We start from the raw sequence: 18,835 nt of genomic DNA on the forward strand, positions 1-18,835 counted from the left end.
GGGGTTGTTGTGTTTGGGGTCCTTGTTTCTAAGGCTTTGCATGCCTGGGAATCCTGGGAGGAAGCCTTTCCCAGCACAGAATTTCTCCCAGGCCTTCCAGAGAACCTTTGAGCGGTAGAGCCATGTGCTGAAATCTGACCGGCCACCAAACTCAGGGATCACTTAACAAACAGCTGCCTCAGCAGAGCCAGAAGCTTGGCTTCTCCCTGGAGGCTTTTAAGGGTGGGGGAGGAGAACACAAGTCAGAGGCGATGCTTTTTGAACCCAGGTATGATCACAGTGGTCGCTTGGTTCGGCCACTCTTTCCCTGCCTTCTCTTGCCCCCCGCCTTCCTTCACCATACTTCTATTTCAGGGTACCTGGCAAGCAAACTAAAGTATTGTCTTTCTATTTGGGAGAGACACTTTCTTCTTTAAATAGTAACCTGATATCACCAGCCCCAGACAGACTTGTTGTTGCCTGGAGAGAGTTGGCCTCCCCCAGGCCCATCTATCCTGACTGCCCTTCTCCCAGGGTTGGACCAGGGCAGCTTCCTCAGATCTTCTTTGTTAGTCCCAGTGGGACAGAACAGTGAATCAATCCCAGGAGGAAGGTCGACATTGCTTCTCTGCATGAAATATGTGTTGCTTTCCCTGGGGCCCCAAGAGAAAGGCTTGTGGGACCTGCAGAATTCACCCCTCCATATAGTGAAGTCATCAGTGAATGCTGTTACTAGTATGCCATCAAACATTTCTTGATTAGCTAGAACGTGTAGGCCACTGTGCTCCATGAGACACACTTGTTCACCTCACCTCCAAAAAGAAAGATCTTGCATTGATCGTTAGGCTCAAATAGTGAAGCAGCCCAACAAAGAGAACTTCCCACACAAGAGCTCACCATTCCTTGTCTTATATGGGTTTCTGCCTCATTCACTCAACATAGAAACATTTATTAAGGACCTGCCACCAGCCAAGCAGTGTGCTAGTTCCTGAGGATACAATTCTGACCAAGATTGGTCTTAGACCCCCAAAAAACTCGGTCTAGAGTAAGATAGACAAGTGATAAACAATTATAACAGTGTGCAGTGTGATTAACAGTATACTAGAGATACAAGATGCGGATGGGAAGGGTTGGGGAAAGATTCAGAGTAGGAGAGAGAACTAACATTTTTTAAAGGTTTTATTTATTCATTTAGCAAAGAGGGAAAGTACAAGCAGGGAGAGCAGCAGAGTGGGAGGGAGAAGCAGGCTCTCTGCTGAGCTAGGAGCCGGATGTGGGACTCTATCCCAGGACCCTGGGATCACGACCTGAGCCAAAGGCAGCTGCTTAATGAACTGAGCCACCCAGGCATCCCGAGAACTAACATTTTTGAGTTAGCCATTTAATATGTGCTGTGCTAAATACTCATCTGTATAATTTAATCCTTATAATCCTATGAGTCTAAGATTAAGATTTTGCCAAAGGTGGTACAGTTGGGAGTGGCTGGCAGAGCCAGAATATGCACCTGGCATTGTCTCAGTCCAAAGCCAAACCCAGGACTGGGTATTGTAAATTGCTTTGGTCTTTCAGCAGAGAATGGGAGGAAGGGCAATCTGGCAGAAGGATCAGCATTTGCAAAAGCCTAGAGAAATGAAAGAAAGTCCATATTTGGAGAACTAGAAATTCATCGAGGCCCAAATGCCAGAGGGAAAGTAGAGCAAGATGAATCCTGAAAGTAGGTGAGAGCCAGCTGATAGAGGCCTTTGTAATATCACACTAAAGAAGCTTAAAGTTCAGATGCCTGGGTGGCTCAGTGGGTTAAGCCTCTCCCTTCGGCTCCCGTCCTGATCTCAGGGTTCTGGGATCGAGCCCCCCTCAGCAGGGAGTCTCTGCTTCCTCTTCTCTCTCTGCCTGCCTCTCTGCCCACTTGTGATCTCTGTCTGTCAAACAAATAAATAATTTAAAAAATGAAATTTAAAACTCAACTCTGTGGACAATAGGAGTTTCTGAGGGTTTTATACAGTGAGCAACTCACAATAGCTAACTTTTATGAAGCATTTGCCAGCCATCACACTAAGAACCTGCATAAATTATCATTTAATCTTGACAAAGATTCAGTGAGCTAGCACTTTTTTAAAAGATTTTATGACTTTATTATTTTTTATATTTTAATTTTTATTATTTTTAATAATACCATTTTATAGATAATAAATGTAATATTTTAATAAATACATATTTATTATTTTTAAATAATAAATATGCTCTCTATACCCAACATGGGGCTCAAACTCACAACCCAGAGATCAAGAGTCATGTGCTCCATGACTGAGCCAGCCAGGTGCCCCTGAAACACCACTATTTTATTCGCATTTTTCAGATGAGATCATTCTCTTGATCAGTAATGTACTCAAGATCATAGGCTGGCCAGGGTCAGAAACTTGGTTTTATGTGACTTCTGAGCCTCTTTTAACCAGCACCAAAAGAATTAATCCCAGTGCCCTGAGCCATCCATGTAAGAATATAATAAACTGCCTTCTCTTTCAGCATGTGGGATAGCACTAGCTACATACTATCCTTGGGAGAATTGAGAAAATTGTCAGTTCCTCAAAGTTTCTGTGTTCTGTGATTCATATGAGGGCTGCACCGCCCAATTGTCTCCCAGGCAAGCACTCTGGGGCCACCCTTCTGGCTGCGATATGGGAGCAGCGAGCTGGAGCAGAGAGTTCTCAAGCAGGACTAGTTAGAAAACAGCCCCGCTGTTTCTGAAAAGAAGTAACAGGAGTCAAAACTTAAAAGTCTAGCCCAGTACCTTGCACACGATAGGCACTTCAAGAAACATTCGGGGAGGGGAGAAAGGGACGGTGGGATTGAAGAAGGAACTAAGTGTTGTAGAGATAAAAACACTGGCGTTGGTAATAGATGAAGTAGAGAGTTTCCCAGTTTAGAAGACAAGGTGCATGGTAAGGAATTCGGCATTCCTTCGCTGGATTCCGTCTAAATCCCCGAAATTCCTTCCCATCACGCGCTGGAGGTGGTAACTCGGGGGTGTGGTCCTCGCGGGGTCTGGAGAGGCGGAGTTTACCAGTGGAACAGAGCGAAGGGGCGGGGCCTGCCGCGGGAAATTGCGCCTCGAAGGTGGTGCCTGCCGCGGAGGGGGCGGGACCGAGCCAGAGGGGGCGGCACTTCGCCCTCGGGAGGCGTGGCCTAGGGGACCTGGCCAGTGATTGGGACTGCGAGAGGAATGCCTAGCAGTAGGGGAGGGAGCGCCTGAGAGGAGGTGACGCGGCCGCGGAGGTGACGCTGTGTGGTCGCGCGCCCCTTCCGGCGCGAGGAGGGCGCTGAAGATCCGGGGCCCCTCGGCCGCAGGCCGCCTCCAGCGCCGCGGGATGTAGCGCGGGGGACCGCGGCCCCCAGCAGAGCCCGCCCGCCGGCCGTAAGTTCCCCCCGGGCTGCCGCGGCGAGCGGGTGGGCGAGGATCGGCCGCAGCACTGGGACCCCCAGGAGCCTCGGCCCAGACCTGAGGCGGGGACAGCCCGTCGGGCTGACCCGCCCAGACACGCGAGGGTCTCGAGTTCCCCCACCCTGGAGCCCGCAGCTCCTCCCGGCTGCTCCGCGGTCGGGGTTGTAAACATTTCCGGCCCCTCCCACTGCGCGCCGCCTCAGAGGCGGCCTCCGAGGCAGTCTAAGGGCGGGTGGGCTGCTGGTTCTCGGCTTAACCCCCCGGCTGCCAACAGTCCTGGTGAGTGCTGAGTGAGCCCTGGCGGGGGGTTGAGACGTCGGGATCCCGGCCCGGGGATCGTATCGGGACGGGCCAGGCCAGAGCTAAGCCGGGTCCCAAGGCCGCTGCGCGAGGCAAGTGGGGAATGGGGGTGTGGGCCTGGGTCGCAGAAGCGCCTCTCTCAGCCTTTGGTGACAGGGGCAGCCCCAAGGGTCCTCGATCACAAGTCTTTGGCAGATCAGACTGTGACAGTGTGCCCATCTCGACGGGATGGGAGGCGGGGGGAGAAAGTGAGATTAGTGGACGATTTACCTTTATTTAAGGTAATCCCAAAAGCTGGAACGTGAGCAAAATCGAAACTGTTTGGGAGAAAAACGGAATTTTATTCCTTCAGAAATTTCACATTGGTGTGTACTATCTTACGTGTGAGATTTTGGGTCTTCAAGCCTTTGGCTTTTAAGAAAATAAAATAGATAAATGCTTCCCCTCAGTTTCTGGTACTTCTCAGGCTACTGGGAAACTGAAACGGCGAATTTCAGTTTCTACAATTTCAGGTGCCGGGAGCAATAGGAGGCCTACATACTACTTTCCCAGATTAACCATACTATTTCCCCCAAGTATTTAGAAGACTGGCGAGAAAACAGCAGGGAATATATAGGCTGCTGATGTTAATTAAGTTAACACCATAATGGCTGGTTCTTTTCTAAAGTGAAGTCCTAGTGGGGTTATTCACTGCCTTTCTCTCTTGATAGGGGCTGGGTCACCTGTTAGGGTGCAACTGTTGTTGCTGATATTTTAGAGCATCTGTACAGCACCAGGAATTTAGACTGGGAGCTGCTAAGTAGATTACCCTGTCAGGGTAGCCGTTTCCAGCTTGCAGCCACTAAATTTATTTCCGGAGTAACTTCTGTGTTCCCCTATAGCAGTTGGTACTTGGGGAATCAATTTTCTGAAAAACCGTGGTGTGTGAGGGTCCATCTTCGGGTAGACCGCCACAAAACCATACCTGATTGTGGAATAGAATATGAAAGCCTTCCGTTCTCAGTGGCCAAGAAATTACATGATTCCCAAGGGATTTAAAAATAAATGACCACTTTGCCTGCAAGTAGGAAAGCATCACTAGGCTCACCATTGCTAATGGATAAAGGATTCCACCTTAAGTAGGCTTTTAGGCTGTCTTCAGTTTCTTAAAGTCTGGCCTCATTTTATCTGTGGAAGAGTCCCTTGTGGAAAAGTGGATTATTCACTACCCTGGGGACTGTGTTCTTCCAAGCCTGCCTTGGTTCATGCTACGTACACTTCTAGAATGGGCGCTACTTCCATTTTACCTGTCAAGATGCTTCCTTAAAATCTTCCACAGAACCTTTCCTGGTCATTCTAACTAAAATTGAGCATTTCTTCTGAATTCCTCCAGCACTTAATGGCATTTAGCTCTGTAGTGATGTTAGTAGAAAAAAGTTACTGCCCCCCTCTTAAAATAGAGGCCGGCAACCGTGTCATACCGCTAATTCTTTGCCTTATCTCTGTAGCCACGATGCCACGTACACTGTAAACAATCAGTAGGTATTGTCAGATGGATAAAGAATAGAATTTGTGTCCTTTCTAGGCCAGTTAAGTTTCTTCTCTGTTTCCCTAGGAAATTTCCTTTGACCCCTGTAGTATAAAGCCAAACTGAACTTTTTTTTTTTTTTTTTTTTAAAGATTCTGTTTATTTGACAGAGACACAGGGTGAGAGGGAACACAAGCAGGGGGAAGTGGGAGAGGGAGAAGCAGGCTTCCCGCTGAGCAAGGAGCCGGAAGGATCGTGACCTGAGCCAAAGGCAGATACTTAACAACTGAGCCACCCAGGTGCCCCAAAGTGAACTCTTTAGCACTCTTGCTGTAGGGGCACCTGGGTGGCTCATTTGGTTAAGAGGCTGCCTTTGGCTCATGTCACGATCTCAGGATGTATTTGGCTCAGGTTATGATATCAGGGTCCCGGGATAGAGCCCTACAGCTGGGAGTCTGCTTCTCCCTCCGCCCCTCCCCCTGCTCCTGCTTCTCCCTCTCCCTCTCTCCCGACTCATGCGTGCTCGCTCTCTCAAATAAATAAATAACATCTTAAAAAAAAAAAAAAGAAAAAAAAATCTTGCTGTATTATCCTGCCCCATCTACGTGTGATTGCACTGGTGAACTAAACAGTCATGTTCAAACCAGAAGCTTTATTAATTATGGTGTTGCTATTGTTTTTTCTGGTACTGGTACTTATCAAAGTCATTACATTTTGTCCTTGACGTCCATTTGTCTCTAATATCACCCACCAAACTTTGTTGCTCTCACCATTCTCAAAGTTAATTCCCTTTTCCTGCTCAGTAATGTTGGGGGCGTGATTAGTGTTTATATCTTCAATGGAAACGATCCTTGAAAGTGCCCTGTAGGCAAACCAGTTCCAACTGATTGGCGTTTAGGCATGCACCTAGATGGGGTTTCTGAGGTGCACAGTGTAATGTGACCGCTCTGATGTAGAACTATGCTAACCGTATGTCTAAAGGCCAAATATTAAAAACAGGGACTGGCATGAAACTCCATCATCAGCCTGGGTATTTTCTTTAATTTTTTTTTAAAAAAATTTGGGGATGAGGCCATGGCATTTGAAAAGCTTATCTGTCTGGGGGTGCCTAGGTGGCTCAGTCATTGTGTCTGCCTTCAACTCAGGTCATGATCCCAGGGTCCTGGGATTGAGCCCCGCAATAGGCTCCCTGCTCAGCGGGAAGCCTGCTTCTCCCTCTCCCACTCCCCCTGCTTGTGTTCCCTCTCTCGCTGTCTCTCGCTGTCAAATAAATAAATAAAATATTTAAAAAAAAAAAAAAAGCTTTTCTGTCTATAGGATCGAAAAGTCTTCTGTTGGGGTAGCTGGAGGAAGGCTACAAGGGAGGTGAGAGTGTGATTTTCCACTTCAGACACTACGTCTATGACACTTAGCATCCAGTGAGAATGCTAAGGCCCACTGCTGCAGTTTGGTAATTTTCAAACATAGGTCTTTGCTTTGACTCATTTTCCCCTAGCAGTGCTATGAAGCCACGTCCCCTAACAGAGCAGATGTAGTGAAGATGGCCGCGTTCTTTGACTTTACTGCTAAACTAATCTTGCTTTGGAATGATAGAGTCAGGCAGGCATAGTTAGAGCCTACCCATGCCCTCGCACAGAATCTCTAAGAGTCCAGAAACCCCGGCTTAAAAATTTGCAGAAGAAGCTTGATGCCTTTGACCCCAGGGAAGGAGTGTGCTTGGAAAACTTAGGAAGTGGTTCTCAGAATAAATGTCTCCAGAAACTGTGAGGAAAGTAAACTGTCTGGCTAACTGGCTGGTGATTAAGAATCAGTTCTTTCCCCAAGTGTGGCAGAGGATTATCTTATTTATAGGAGCACAAACACCTCCCTGCCTCCACAGCTCTTTTCTATTAAGATCATAGGTTTATCCAGTTGGGAAGCTTAGTGGTAAAGATTTTTATTAGCTTGAGTTGAAGAAATCCCATCAAAAATGCACTCAGTGGAGTTTGGCCCAGTTATAATTTGTTACACTGGGTGTGGTGAGTTTGAGGGGAAATGTGTTTCCTCTAAGATACTAAGGATATAGAAAGGTGGCAGAAAGTTGAAGCATGTTGGACTCTCCTGAGCGCTCCCAGAATCGGTCTTAACACCATAGGGGTTTATGCTGGTTTTATAGAATAAAGACAAAAACAGTTGATTGTAATAATTCCCAGTTGTTTGTGACTGGTCACCCTGCCAGAAGTTGTATTTCCAGGTCCCAGTATGATTTGCTCTTCTCTCTTGCCAGACCTCCGATCCCTATCTCTCCCTTTCCTGTCCCTGTGTTGCTACAGTTTAGAAGACCAAACTGGACAATGGACTTTGCTCACTATGATGACATGATCTCCATTGACCTCCGTTGTATGTACTTTACATGATGCATGATGCCATATCTTGTATATGAGTCATAGCTGGTGGCTGATTTGTGAGTTAATTGGGATGTCTGTTAGGTGTAGTGACCGGGCCTAGAAGTTAATGCTGAGGGGAGGTATAGGAGTTAGGGATAGAGGAGCTGGCGGGCATCAGAAGAATTAACAGAGTGATTTGGACTGAAAGGGAAAAGACATGATGGCCAAGAGACAGAGATCATCCTAGGAGAACACGAGACTTGAAGGCGTAAAAACTTTGCAGATCAAATGAGGAAATCAGTAAGAATACCAAGCTGGATTCTGCATTGGATCTCTGATCCTAACTGCCCAACTTACACTTTGACTCTGCTAGACTCATTGCCTCTAATGAAATAGTGACACAGCATTCGAAATCATTGAATTTAGTATGTGACCATTCTAGATTATGACTTTTCTCCCCCCACTGCCCTCCTGGGACTGTGAAATTGTATCACTGACTCTGTACGTATTACAAGTGACGTCATGTCATCCAGTTATGGGCTCCTTTGATGTCACTTGTTCAGCTGTGTATTTTGCACAGCTTAGAATGCCTTAGGGTGCTAGTGCTAAACGTATTTGTTAAATACTCCGTTAATATTTCGGCTTACTCTAGGGGAAAAGGAGAAAGCCCCACAAGCATAAGAAAAAGTGCAAAAACCCTTAGTTGGTGACAAGAAGCTAATAAGTCATATGCTTGGTGACTAGAATGCTGTCCCCTCCATGCATTCATTCCGAAATATGGGTTCTGACCAAAATCCAGGGTATATAGCACAGAACCTGAGTTGTTGATTTTTTTCCACCCTGGCAGCAGTGTTCTAGGCTAAGTGTATACTCCCAATACAGGCTTGTCCGAAGTGTGGAAAGTTTTTTTCATTTCTCTAGTATAAATTATTTCTTAGTAAAGTTGTTAATTCAGTAGTACTTCACTCTAAGGAAATTTGTTTTGTGGTCAACCCGTTGAAAAAGATTTCCCAGTGTTTCTTATGAGGATTGCCTATTTCCTGAGGTTTTTCAGGGGCCTCCAGTTGCCTGTTCTCCTTAGGCTCAGTTGTTGGCTTTTACTGTGGGCTGGCATCTGTCTTGTCGGAATCTTGCCCATTTGAAGGAAGAACTGTCTATGTGTCGACACCGTGTTAAAGTCTGTTGTGCAGTGAGTTACTGTTTGCTCTCGTACCAGATTTGCCTGTTGCTTTCAGATGTACTTGTGAGTTGAGCATAACATGACTTTGGAAACCTAAGGACTGCCCTCATCTGACTACTTAGATCCAATTATAAACCCTGAGAAGGAACTGCAATTAGTCTTGGATAAAAAGAGAACTGATATGAGCTATCAAATATGTTTATGTAGTGAACAGCGGTAGGAGTGTCTGTCTCATGAGCAGTCATGGTTATTGCCTATTATAAAAGATTTGGGTTCCCTAAGCTTCCATTTCCTCTCTGGTAATGCAGCCCACTCCCCGCGCAGGTGCTGCTTGACCCTCTCTGCATTGCCCTGTGGTCATTGGGTTCAGATAACCAGTGCCTAAAAATGCTAATATTCTGGTCATTAGTGTTGCTATGAGTAATAAACTCCTTTGTTGGGAGAGGGGGTGCTAGTAATATACAAAATGGTGAATACCTCTCTTTTCAATATCATTTTCATCTCCCTGAGACCTGATTGAAAGACCACTGCCTGAAGTCCAGCTCAGGAAAACCTCAAGTATTAGAAGTTTTTCCTAGAAAACTGACTTCTAGGTTTCTCTGGTTTTCCTTAAGGATTTGTGTACTTGTCTCTAGTTTCTGAAAAACTAATTTGAGTGGGGCTTAGATTATGAGCTACAGTGTTTGTGACAAGCACTTGCTGAGCTGGTTGTTTGGCATGTGTTTGGCAAAGGGCAAGGCTGGGGCTGCCTCCTTGTCTTCAGCTTCCTGCTCCCAGGTAAGTTATTGCTTGCTTTAAGGAGAGATTATGATGAAAGCTTGTTATCCACGTGTTTAACCCAGGCTATAATCCTACAACAGAATTAGTAGACATTGCAAAGAAATTAACCACTGGACATCTGGCTCACAACCAGGTTCCTTCTGCATGTGATGCACACTTGGCAGAGCATTTGTAGAAAAAGCCCACCCGAGTTCAGTTGGCATTTGATTTGTTTCAGGCTTGGTGGTCTTGAAACACAGTTGACCCTTGAACAACACAGAGGTTGTATGAGGCACTGATCCCCACACAGTTGAAAATCCTTGGATAACTTTGGACTTCCCAGAAGTTAACTCCTAACAGCATACTGTTGACCAGAGTCTTACCAATAACATAAACAGTTGATGATCACATATTTTGTATGTTACATGTATTACATTCTGTATTCTTACAATAAAGCTAGAAAAAAGAAACTTATTAAGAAAATCCTAAGAAGAGAAACTATATTTATAGTACTGTACATATATGTCTTGAAGAAAATCTGCATATAGGTGGACCCTCACAGTTCAAGCCTGTGTTGTTGAAGGGTCAGCTGTAATTACAGCCAGGGCCTGGCCTCCAATTTTTGCTCTTCATTCTCAGAGCCAAGCCTTTCTTGGGCAGAATAGCTTTGGGAATGGTAGGCTAGACTCTTATTAAATGGGCTCCACACCTTTGGCAGGGGGTGGTTGAGGGTGAGTCACTGGTTTTCCGTGGTGACAGTTTGGTACAATAACCACAGATCCTTTGAAGACAACCAATCAGATGTTATATTTTCAGCCTTATCTGTAAGATTAGTGACGTTCTGGGGCACCTGTGTGCTCAGTGGGTTAAAGCCTCTGCCTTCAGTTCAGGTCATGATCCCAGGGTCCTGGGATCGAGCCCCGCATTGGGCTCTCCACTCAGTGGGGAGCCTGCTTCCCCCTCTCTCTCTGCCTGCCTCTCTGCCTACTTGTGATCTCTGTCTGTCAAATAAATAAACAAAATCTTAAAAAAAAAAAAAAAGATTAGTGAAGTTCTGAGTCAAGACTAACATTGAAGAGGGAGAACAAGGAATAGATTTTAATTTAGCAATCACCTAGCCTTCAGAATTGGAGATAGGGTGTCAGCTGATTAGCTGTGTCTTACTCAGGGTTGACTCGAGGTCATGAAAGTAGAAGAGGAATCAATTGCCAATACCCTTCTTGTTTGTGTTTGCTTTCAGTGTTCACCATCACAGGGAGATCTCTGCCCCCTGGGGCTGAGAGACTCCAACCTTTCCCCAAGCTGAAGCTGCAGGGTTTTGGGGTACAAGCCAGATGTCTTCTCACAGAGGATCTGTGGTGGCACAGGGCAATGGAGCTCCAGCCAATAACAGGGAAACGGACACGGTGGAGCTGGCTGAACTGGGACCCCTGCTAGAAGAGAAGGGCAAACGGGTAATTGCCAACCCAACCAAAGTAAGTTGTCTTCCCAGGAGTCATTGCCTTGATCAGAACTTCTTATTAGGCCTGTGTCAGTGTCCATTTTTCTAAGATCTCACCTCTCTCCCCAAAGGAGGAACCCTAGCACCCTGGGACTATCTCTCCCAGGCTTATCATACTACATTACATGGATCTTACTTATTTGTATCCTTTTCCCACAGTAAGCTTTTGCAAGTTCACTCATCTTTATAACCCCAGGACTTAACACAAGGCCTGAAGTCCAGTAAGTAATTAGTAAATGCCTGTGAATGACTGAAGCATCAGTTAGGATTAGGTTTGGCTTCATATAACAGACAAAAACCCCTGTAGTCTTGACAAGAGGGTGTGTCTCATGTAAAAGAATTCTAGAAGTATCCATCCCAGGGTGATAGCAGAGGCTCCACTGCAGTCAGGCCCTGTCTTGCTCCCTTCCTCCATTGTCAGTGTTAGCCATCACACTCCCCTACCAGCCACCAGAAAAGAGGAAGGGGAAAGAGAAGAAGGTCCCACCCTTTCTGGAAGTACTTCACAACCCTTCCATTTACACCCCATGGGCCGGAACTTCGTTACATAGTTATGTTCGGCTGCAGTGGAATGTAGGCAAAGTGTCTCTTCTTTGGGCCTGAGGAAAATTACAGGAACATTGCCACCCTGAGTAAAACCAAGGACTTTGTTACTGAGGAAGAGAGAGAGAGAATGGATATTGGGGTAGGCAAGCAGAAATCTGTACCATAAAATTTAAGAGGGACCATTTGTTTCCCAGGGACCATCAACGGGAGAGAGAAAGAGAAGGAGCCGAACCGCCCGGCTCTCCATCTCCATGGTTTAGAGCCTTGGGACTGAGAGAAAAGTCTCTCTCCTTGATAGGGAAGTGCTCTCCCGTGTGCACACTTTGTGTCAAGGCTCCTTGGGGTACAGGACTCAGCGCTGCTGCTTTCTACAGAACCAGTCTGGAGGCCCTGAGACCCTTGGGAGCTGCAAGGAAGACAAAGTTACAGTCACGATATAATCCCCAGAGTCCGTGAACCGGGAACTATAAACAGATTTAAATTCTTAAGGGAATCTCTGAGACTCTGTCTCTTCCATAGTTTCGAGAATTTAGTGGTCTAGAATAGAGAGATATTTGGGAAATTGGGGACAGTTGAGAACCACTGTCCAAGAGGTAAGGAGGGGCCTCCAAACTTAAAGAACATTTAGGACTGGCGTGGCAGTCCCGTATCCCTTTCACGTCAGCCCCCATCCGTCTACCGCCTGGGTGCTGAATCGAGCGCTCACTCCAGCACTTGCAAAGTATTAACAAGCCTGAGCTACCATGTTATAAACTCATTAACTCTCATGCTTTTGGAGAAAAAGCCACAAGGTCCTATGTGTAGGAGTGTGGCCAGGCAGGAAGTGTTGAGTTTGGGTTTCTCTGGATCTTTCTGATCTGGACTAGCAGAGTTTATGAGATGGCTCTTAGGATTGGTTTTTACGTATTTTTCATCCCTGTAGGCTGAAGAAGAGCAAGCATGCCCGGTGCCCCAGGAAGAGGAGGAGGAGGTGCGGGTACTGACGCTTCCCCTGCAGGCCCACCATGCCATGGAGAAGATGGAGGAGTTTGTGTATAAGGTACAGCCCAGTAGCTTCTGTCCTGGAACAAGGGCAGTGGGCTTCCCTGGGATGCTCCCAGCTGGCATCCACTCATTGGACTGAAGAACTTTTACTCTCTCATGTGGGTTTGTCTTTACTTAGGGTGAAGGAAATCAAGGGGAAGGGTAGCTACATTTTTACTACCTACCGTGTTAGGCGGTGCTCAGAATATATTCTAAAACAGAAGTTCTTAGTTTTGTTTTGTTTTTGCTATGGATCCGTTTGGCAATCATTAGAACTTTCTAATTTTTAAAAATTCAGAAATTTTAATGTGGGCTCCTTTTATGCACACATTAGATATGCATTAATGACAAGTGATAATGTATTTTATTAAAATTTATGCTTCTGAGCAGTGAAGAGTAACAATATTTTGATATCTGCAAAACTAGTGTATGAAATTCTCCCCCATTTCCATGGGTGACAGTCACAGGTTCTGCACTACTGCGCTTTTGGTCACGTTTATAATTGAAGGGAGTGTTAGATTCCAGGTAGAGGTGAGTGAAAATGAAAGATCATTTTTTTCCATCCGGATTTCTACCCCTCCCTAGATTCTATCCGTTGTCTGTGTGTCCTGGGTTAAGAACCCATGCTCTAAAAAGACATAGTCCCAACCTAGGAAGGACTTAGAATCTACTGGGAGGGGGGGAGGATTGAGCAGGGGACAACTAGAGTCTCCTGGATTAGAGGGGCAAAGGAGGGATAAAATGTATGTTTTCGAAACCATTATATATAATTTCTATTTATTTGTTTTCATTCACTATTTTTACTTAATTGTGAAATTTCAAGTAGCTTAAAGAAATCTTGCTGTAATTTTTTTTTGAGATTGAAATACATTTATCTAAAGCATATCCAGATAAACTAACATGATGCAAGAACAAAGGCATTAGCAAAAATTGGTCAAGATACATAGTACTAAAAAAAAAAAAAAGATACACGGTACTGTGATGGCCTCGTTCATACTGTGTCTTGGATATCTGCAAGTCCAGGCTGATTCCCTTGTCCTTGTGGAAACTAGCACTCTTTAGGGCCCTTCTTAGAGTGTATATATTCCAGGTCTGGGAAGGACGCTGGAGGGTCATCCCGTATGACGTACTTCCTGATTGGCTGAAGGACAATGACTACTTGCTACATGGCCATAGGCCACCTATGCCCTCCTTCCGGGCTTGCTTCAAGAGCATTTTCCGCATCCATACAGAAACTGGCAACATCTGGACCCATCTGCTTGGTGAGTGATTGGGGCGGGGAAGAAATCCAATGTTTCGGTCTCCTTAAATGCCAAAGGAGGGATTATATAGCCTTTGTCCAGGGGAGGGAAAAGAACAAAGTTGTTCTGACCGATTGATTGATCCTTAATCACTGATCTTTGAGACTAGAAAAGGAAGGCCTAGAACCAAGAGAAGAAATTGGAACTAGATGTTCTTTTGGGATTCCCTTCAGAACTGTCCTCTGTGGAGGCAGTCGCTTGTATCTCATGAATTCCCATTGTCCAGACAAAATGGCATTTCAAAACAGCATTTCAAAAAGTGCTGTTTTAGTCTGAGTTTCTATGACTGGTGCCATTTTCTCCTGAAATTTTCGACCACAGTTCTGAACTCTGTTGTTTTAGTGCTGATTTAACACCATCAAGGTGCATGTACTGTCTTAGGCTTTTTTTTTTCTTTTCCCTCCTCTAGGTTTTGTCCTGTTTCTCTTTTTGGGAATCTTGACCATGCTCAGACCAAATATGTACTTCATGGCCCCTCTACAGGAGAAGGTGGTTTTTGGAATGTTCTTTTTGGGTGCAGTGCTCTGCCTCAGTTTCTCCTGGCTCTTTCACACCGTTTATTGTCATTCAGAGAAAGTCTCTCGGACTTTTTCCAAGTGAGTTGAAAGAAAGTCAGTGTGGAAAGACCACACACTACTGTCACGTCTTGTGATATGAGCTGACTGGGTGCTGAAAGCTCCAGTCGCTCCTAAAGGTTCCCGGATGTCCCAGAGGAACATTTCTATTTTGTGGGTATAATTGGGCGGTGAAGTTCTTCTCTTAAATCCTTCATGAAAAGATACACTGCAGCCTCCTCAACAGATGGATTTGACCTGTATGGTACTATCGCTTTTGAAATTTGGGGTGCCTGTGGGCTGCTCTTTGAGCCCAAGTACTCAGTACTATCTGACCTTCCCATTGGCCCGAGCCACAGCAGGGCATGATAAGGTATTCCTGCTTCGTGCCGCTGATGCTTCTCCCCACCCGTCCAGCTGGCCTTATCTTTGCTGCCCACGCACTGCTGGAAGCCCCAGATGTCCATCCGCTAATGCGTTTCAGATTCTCCAACTCTGTGCCTGGAATTCTGTTTATTTGCTTGTTGTTGTGGTTGTTGTTGTTGTTGTTGGTTTTGGTGGTGGCAGCGGAGGGGTTATTTTGGCTTTCCCGTAACACCATTAACAGGAATACATTTCCATCATTCACAAAGTCAGCTAAATCAGAACAGTACCTCTTAGGAGTACTCCCAATTCACGGGTTTTGTTTGGGGAACTCAAGTGATCAGAACTGAAGAACATTCAGAGCCCTTCGTGAATGGGAAGCTGGGGATGAGCTAGTGACAACTCCTAAACTGAAGTCTCCACTAGGGGGAGATTTGGCTGCTCCAAATCCAGGGATGAAGTCCTGGGGTCCCGGATTCTTAGAAACTTTTCCATTGCAAAATAGACGCGCTTGACCTGGTGGGGTTTTGATCCAGGATGCAGGATAGATTGTATGGGAAATGAGGGGAGGCTGAGTAGAGCTGTTCAAATCTGGGAGCAGGTGAACAGAAAGAACAAATTCAACAAGCCGTAGGATTTCTTCATTTCTCCCACTGATTGATTTCATGTTTATGGCTCTTTTTTTAGACTGGATTATTCAGGGATTGCTCTACTGATTATGGGGAGCTTTGTCCCCTGGCTCTATTACTCCTTCTACTGCTCCCCACAGCCACGGCTCATCTACCTCTCCATCGTCTGTGTCCTGGGCATTTCTGCCATCATCGTGGCACAGTGGGACCGGTTTGCCACTCCTAAGCACCGGCAGACAAGAGCAGGTGGGTAGGAAGACATAGAGGTAAACTTCATTTATATTCGGCCCTTGAGTCTAATAGGCCTAACCCTGGACCCTAAGGTTTGCAGTTGGGGGACCCCATCCAAGCCCTGATTTGTGTTTAGAACTCGGAAAGCACCAGGAATTTTCAAAGTTCAGTTCTCCCCGGTGTTTCATAGTATTTGAGTGACATGCTGGCAGGACAGATAACTACCAAGCTGGTTAATTCGCTGTAAGTATAGAAGTGACTGCTCTCAAATTTGGTTTGAGAAAGTTAAAAAATCTACAGAGCCATTTTAATGACCTGAGTCCTAGGCAAGGGAATGGAAGGGTTGGTTTGGTGAATTTAAAAAAAAAACAAAAACACCTTGAGCATAAACACTGGTCACAACTATTGTTAACAGCTACAAACATAAACATCTTTGTCTTGTCTCATCTGAACTCTCCTTTTAAGCTTCATTTTTGCAGCAGCACATTAGTTATCACTAGTTTTCAGGCCCTTTGGACTTCTTAATATGTGCTATGTCTTAAGCCTTCAGTTAAAAGAATTAAATATTTATGAGGCACCAGCTGTGTGCCAGCATTGTGCTTTAACCAGGTCATCTACAAAAATGCGGAAGGTCAGCCCTGCCCTCCAGTTAAGCGTAGGGTAGTGATGTTGAGACAAATACCCATTCTTCCCTTCCTCTTACCTGACTTGTGTGTCCCTGAGCCTTGACAACTTCTGATCTGGGTATGTCTGTCTACTCAGGAGGTCAGAGTCCCGTTAGTTAAGTTTTTTATGAACTTAATGGAAAAGCTGCCCAGCTCCTCTCTGACTTGGAAGCCACCCACCTGAAGCCTTGCCATTTAGGTTCTGTATCCAAGTCAGCCATGAGAGGTATTTGACATAGGCTTTTGGCCAAGGCTTCACATTTCTTTCTTTTTTTTTTTTTTTAGATTTTATCTATTTATTTGACAGGCAGAGAGAGAGGAGGAAGCAGGCTCTCCACTGAGCAGAGAGCCCGATGCGGGGCTCGATCCCAGGACCCTGGGATCATGACCTGAGCCAAAGGCAGAGGCTTAACCCACTGAGCCACCCAGGCGCCCCGAGGCTTCACATTTCTTAACAAATAATTAAGAATGTCAGATGTTTGTTCTCGGTGCTCCTTAAAAGGTAATAGCTAGATTAGCACGGACACAGACAGCCTTCTTCCCATTCTGGATGTTGAAGAAATGCCTGCTGAATGTTATCCGCCATGTGGTTCAGTTTCCTAAACATGTCCTGTTCACCAGAAAATAGCTAATTGTGACAATAAACAGCTGAATAGTAGAGTAAGACAGTGGTGCTTGCCACATGGTGACCATTTCCTTGGCAATCTTCTGTCTGCTTTGTTCAGGAGTGTTCCTGGGACTTGGCTTGAGTGGTGTTGTGCCCACCATGCACTTTACAATCGCTGAGGGCTTTGTCAAGGCCACCACAGTGGGCCAGATGGGCTGGTTCTTCCTCATGGCTGTGATGTACATCACCGGAGCCGGCCTTTATGCTGCGCGAATTCCTGAGCGTTTCTTTCCTGGGAAATTTGACATATGGGTAAGAAGGGACTCTTCCAGCGGGGCCTAGGATGTGAGTGACCAGCCAAAGTTAAAGGTCTGAGTACAAGGCGGTAAGAAACATAGGGACCGCGTAGTGTAGTGTTTCGGGGTACCTGTATATACATAGGGAGAAATGGCAGGGGAATAACCAGTATTAACATTTTGATGTATCTCTCACAAGATTTATAAAAAATTTTCTACAGCAAATACATCACTTTTATGATGTAAAAAGACTTTTAAGGAGACACTAGAAGAGGCAAATGCCTGCTACTTACTTGTGATCTCCCCTTGCCACTGTCCTAAAGGCCCTTCTCTTGTCATTCCTACAGTTCCAGTCTCATCAGATTTTCCATGTCCTGGTGGTGGCCGCAGCCTTTGTCCACTTCTACGGGGTCTCCAACCTTCAAGAATTCCGTTACGGCCTAGAGGGCGGCTGTACTGACGACTCCCTTCTCTGAGCCTTCCTACCTGAGGGGTGGAGGAGGAACTTCCCAAGTGCTTTTAAAAATAACTTCTTTGTTGACGTGAGAGGAAGAGTCTGAGTTGTCTGTTTCTAGAAGAAACCTCTTAAAGAATTCAGTACCAACCAAGCTTCAGCCCACTTTCACACCCACTGGGCAATACTTTCCATTTCCCTAGCTGAGGAGGGCGGGGATGGCCCAATTTAGCCATGCCCGTCTTCAGCAGCTCCCCCTTGTTGGCAAGGCAACTACCGTCCCCTCACAGAGACAGTACTTCGAAGCTCATGTTGAGATTTTACCCCTCCTCCAACCATTTTGGGAAAAAATGATGGACTGGGACTCTTCAGAAATTCTCTTTCTGGAGGAAAATATCCCTCCCTTACCCCCATCCTTACTTTGTAACCTGGCTTATAACAGGCCATCCATTTTTGTAGCACACTTTTCAAAAACAATTAGAACCTGGTCCCATCTTTCTCGGGCCTGGATCTGCTTTTACAGCAGGAAGAACAAAGCCACCAACTTTTACATAGCCCGGCTAATCATGGAAGTGTGTCCAGGCTGCAAGTAACTTGACTTTTAATTTTTTTTTTTTTCTTGGCAGAGTAATGTAAAATTAAAATGGGGAAAGATATTTAATATTTAATACTAAGCTTTAAAAAGAAACCTGCTATCATTGCTATGTATCTTGATGCAAAGACTATGATGATAATAAAAGAAAGTACAGAAGACACTCGGCATTGGAAGCTTTAACATGTGTGGTCTCAACTATTTGTACACAACTCCAAAGGATTAAAACCAGTAACGTAGTTTCAGATTCTGCTGAGATACAAACTTGAATCATAGTCATTGATTGACAGGCTGGCCTGTGCGGGCCAATGAATGAGCCTAATTTAATTCCTAGCATATGCTCCTCAATCCAGCTTTATTTTTCTCTACTTAGACCACACAGACATTGTGCTAGAGAGTTTGGTTTGCTGTAGTAGTATGAATTAGGAGATTCTCGAAGGTGTTGGGAATATATCCCTGTGATCAAATCTCTACTGCATATTACTTAAGAATTTCGTTCTTCTAAAGCTTCCCTCCTTGAGGATGTCTCATCAAGGGGTTATT

At 45.4% G+C, this 18,835-nt stretch overlaps 1 protein-coding gene across 1 annotated transcript; it reads left to right on the forward strand.

Annotated features, from left to right (window-relative positions):
- The first annotated feature begins 3,217 nt into the window (after positions 1-3,217).
- ADIPOR1 (adiponectin receptor 1) lies at positions 3,218-18,455 on the forward strand. The gene is made up of 8 exons (XM_045982963.1): positions 3,218-3,391; positions 10,771-11,005; positions 12,500-12,616; positions 13,691-13,862; positions 14,311-14,497; positions 15,506-15,693; positions 17,069-17,262; positions 17,594-18,455. Exons 2-8 carry the CDS (start codon positions 10,865-10,867, stop codon positions 17,720-17,722), a joined length of 1,128 nt encoding a protein of 375 aa, XP_045838919.1. The 5' UTR covers positions 3,218-3,391; positions 10,771-10,864; the 3' UTR covers positions 17,723-18,455.
- Positions 18,456-18,835: the final 380 nt, after the last annotated feature.

This window comes from Meles meles, chromosome 17, assembly GCF_922984935.1.
Source record: "Meles meles chromosome 17, mMelMel3.1 paternal haplotype, whole genome shotgun sequence".
NCBI lineage: Eukaryota > Metazoa > Chordata > Mammalia > Carnivora > Mustelidae > Meles > Meles meles.

What these genes read in the sequence shown, in the direction of transcription:
- ADIPOR1 (XM_045982963.1), top strand. Translation starts at nt 10,865, where the DNA reads ATGTCTTCTCACAGAGGATCTGTGGTGGCACAGGGCAATGGAGCTCCA. An exon ending in TGGAGGAGTTTGTGTATAAG is followed by an intron (nt 12,617 to 13,690) that starts GTACAGCCCAGT and finishes TATATATTCCAG; the next exon opens with GTCTGGGAAGGACGCTGGAG. An exon ending in GCACCGGCAGACAAGAGCAG is followed by an intron (nt 15,694 to 17,068) that starts GTGGGTAGGAAG and finishes TGCTTTGTTCAG; the next exon opens with GAGTGTTCCTGGGACTTGGC.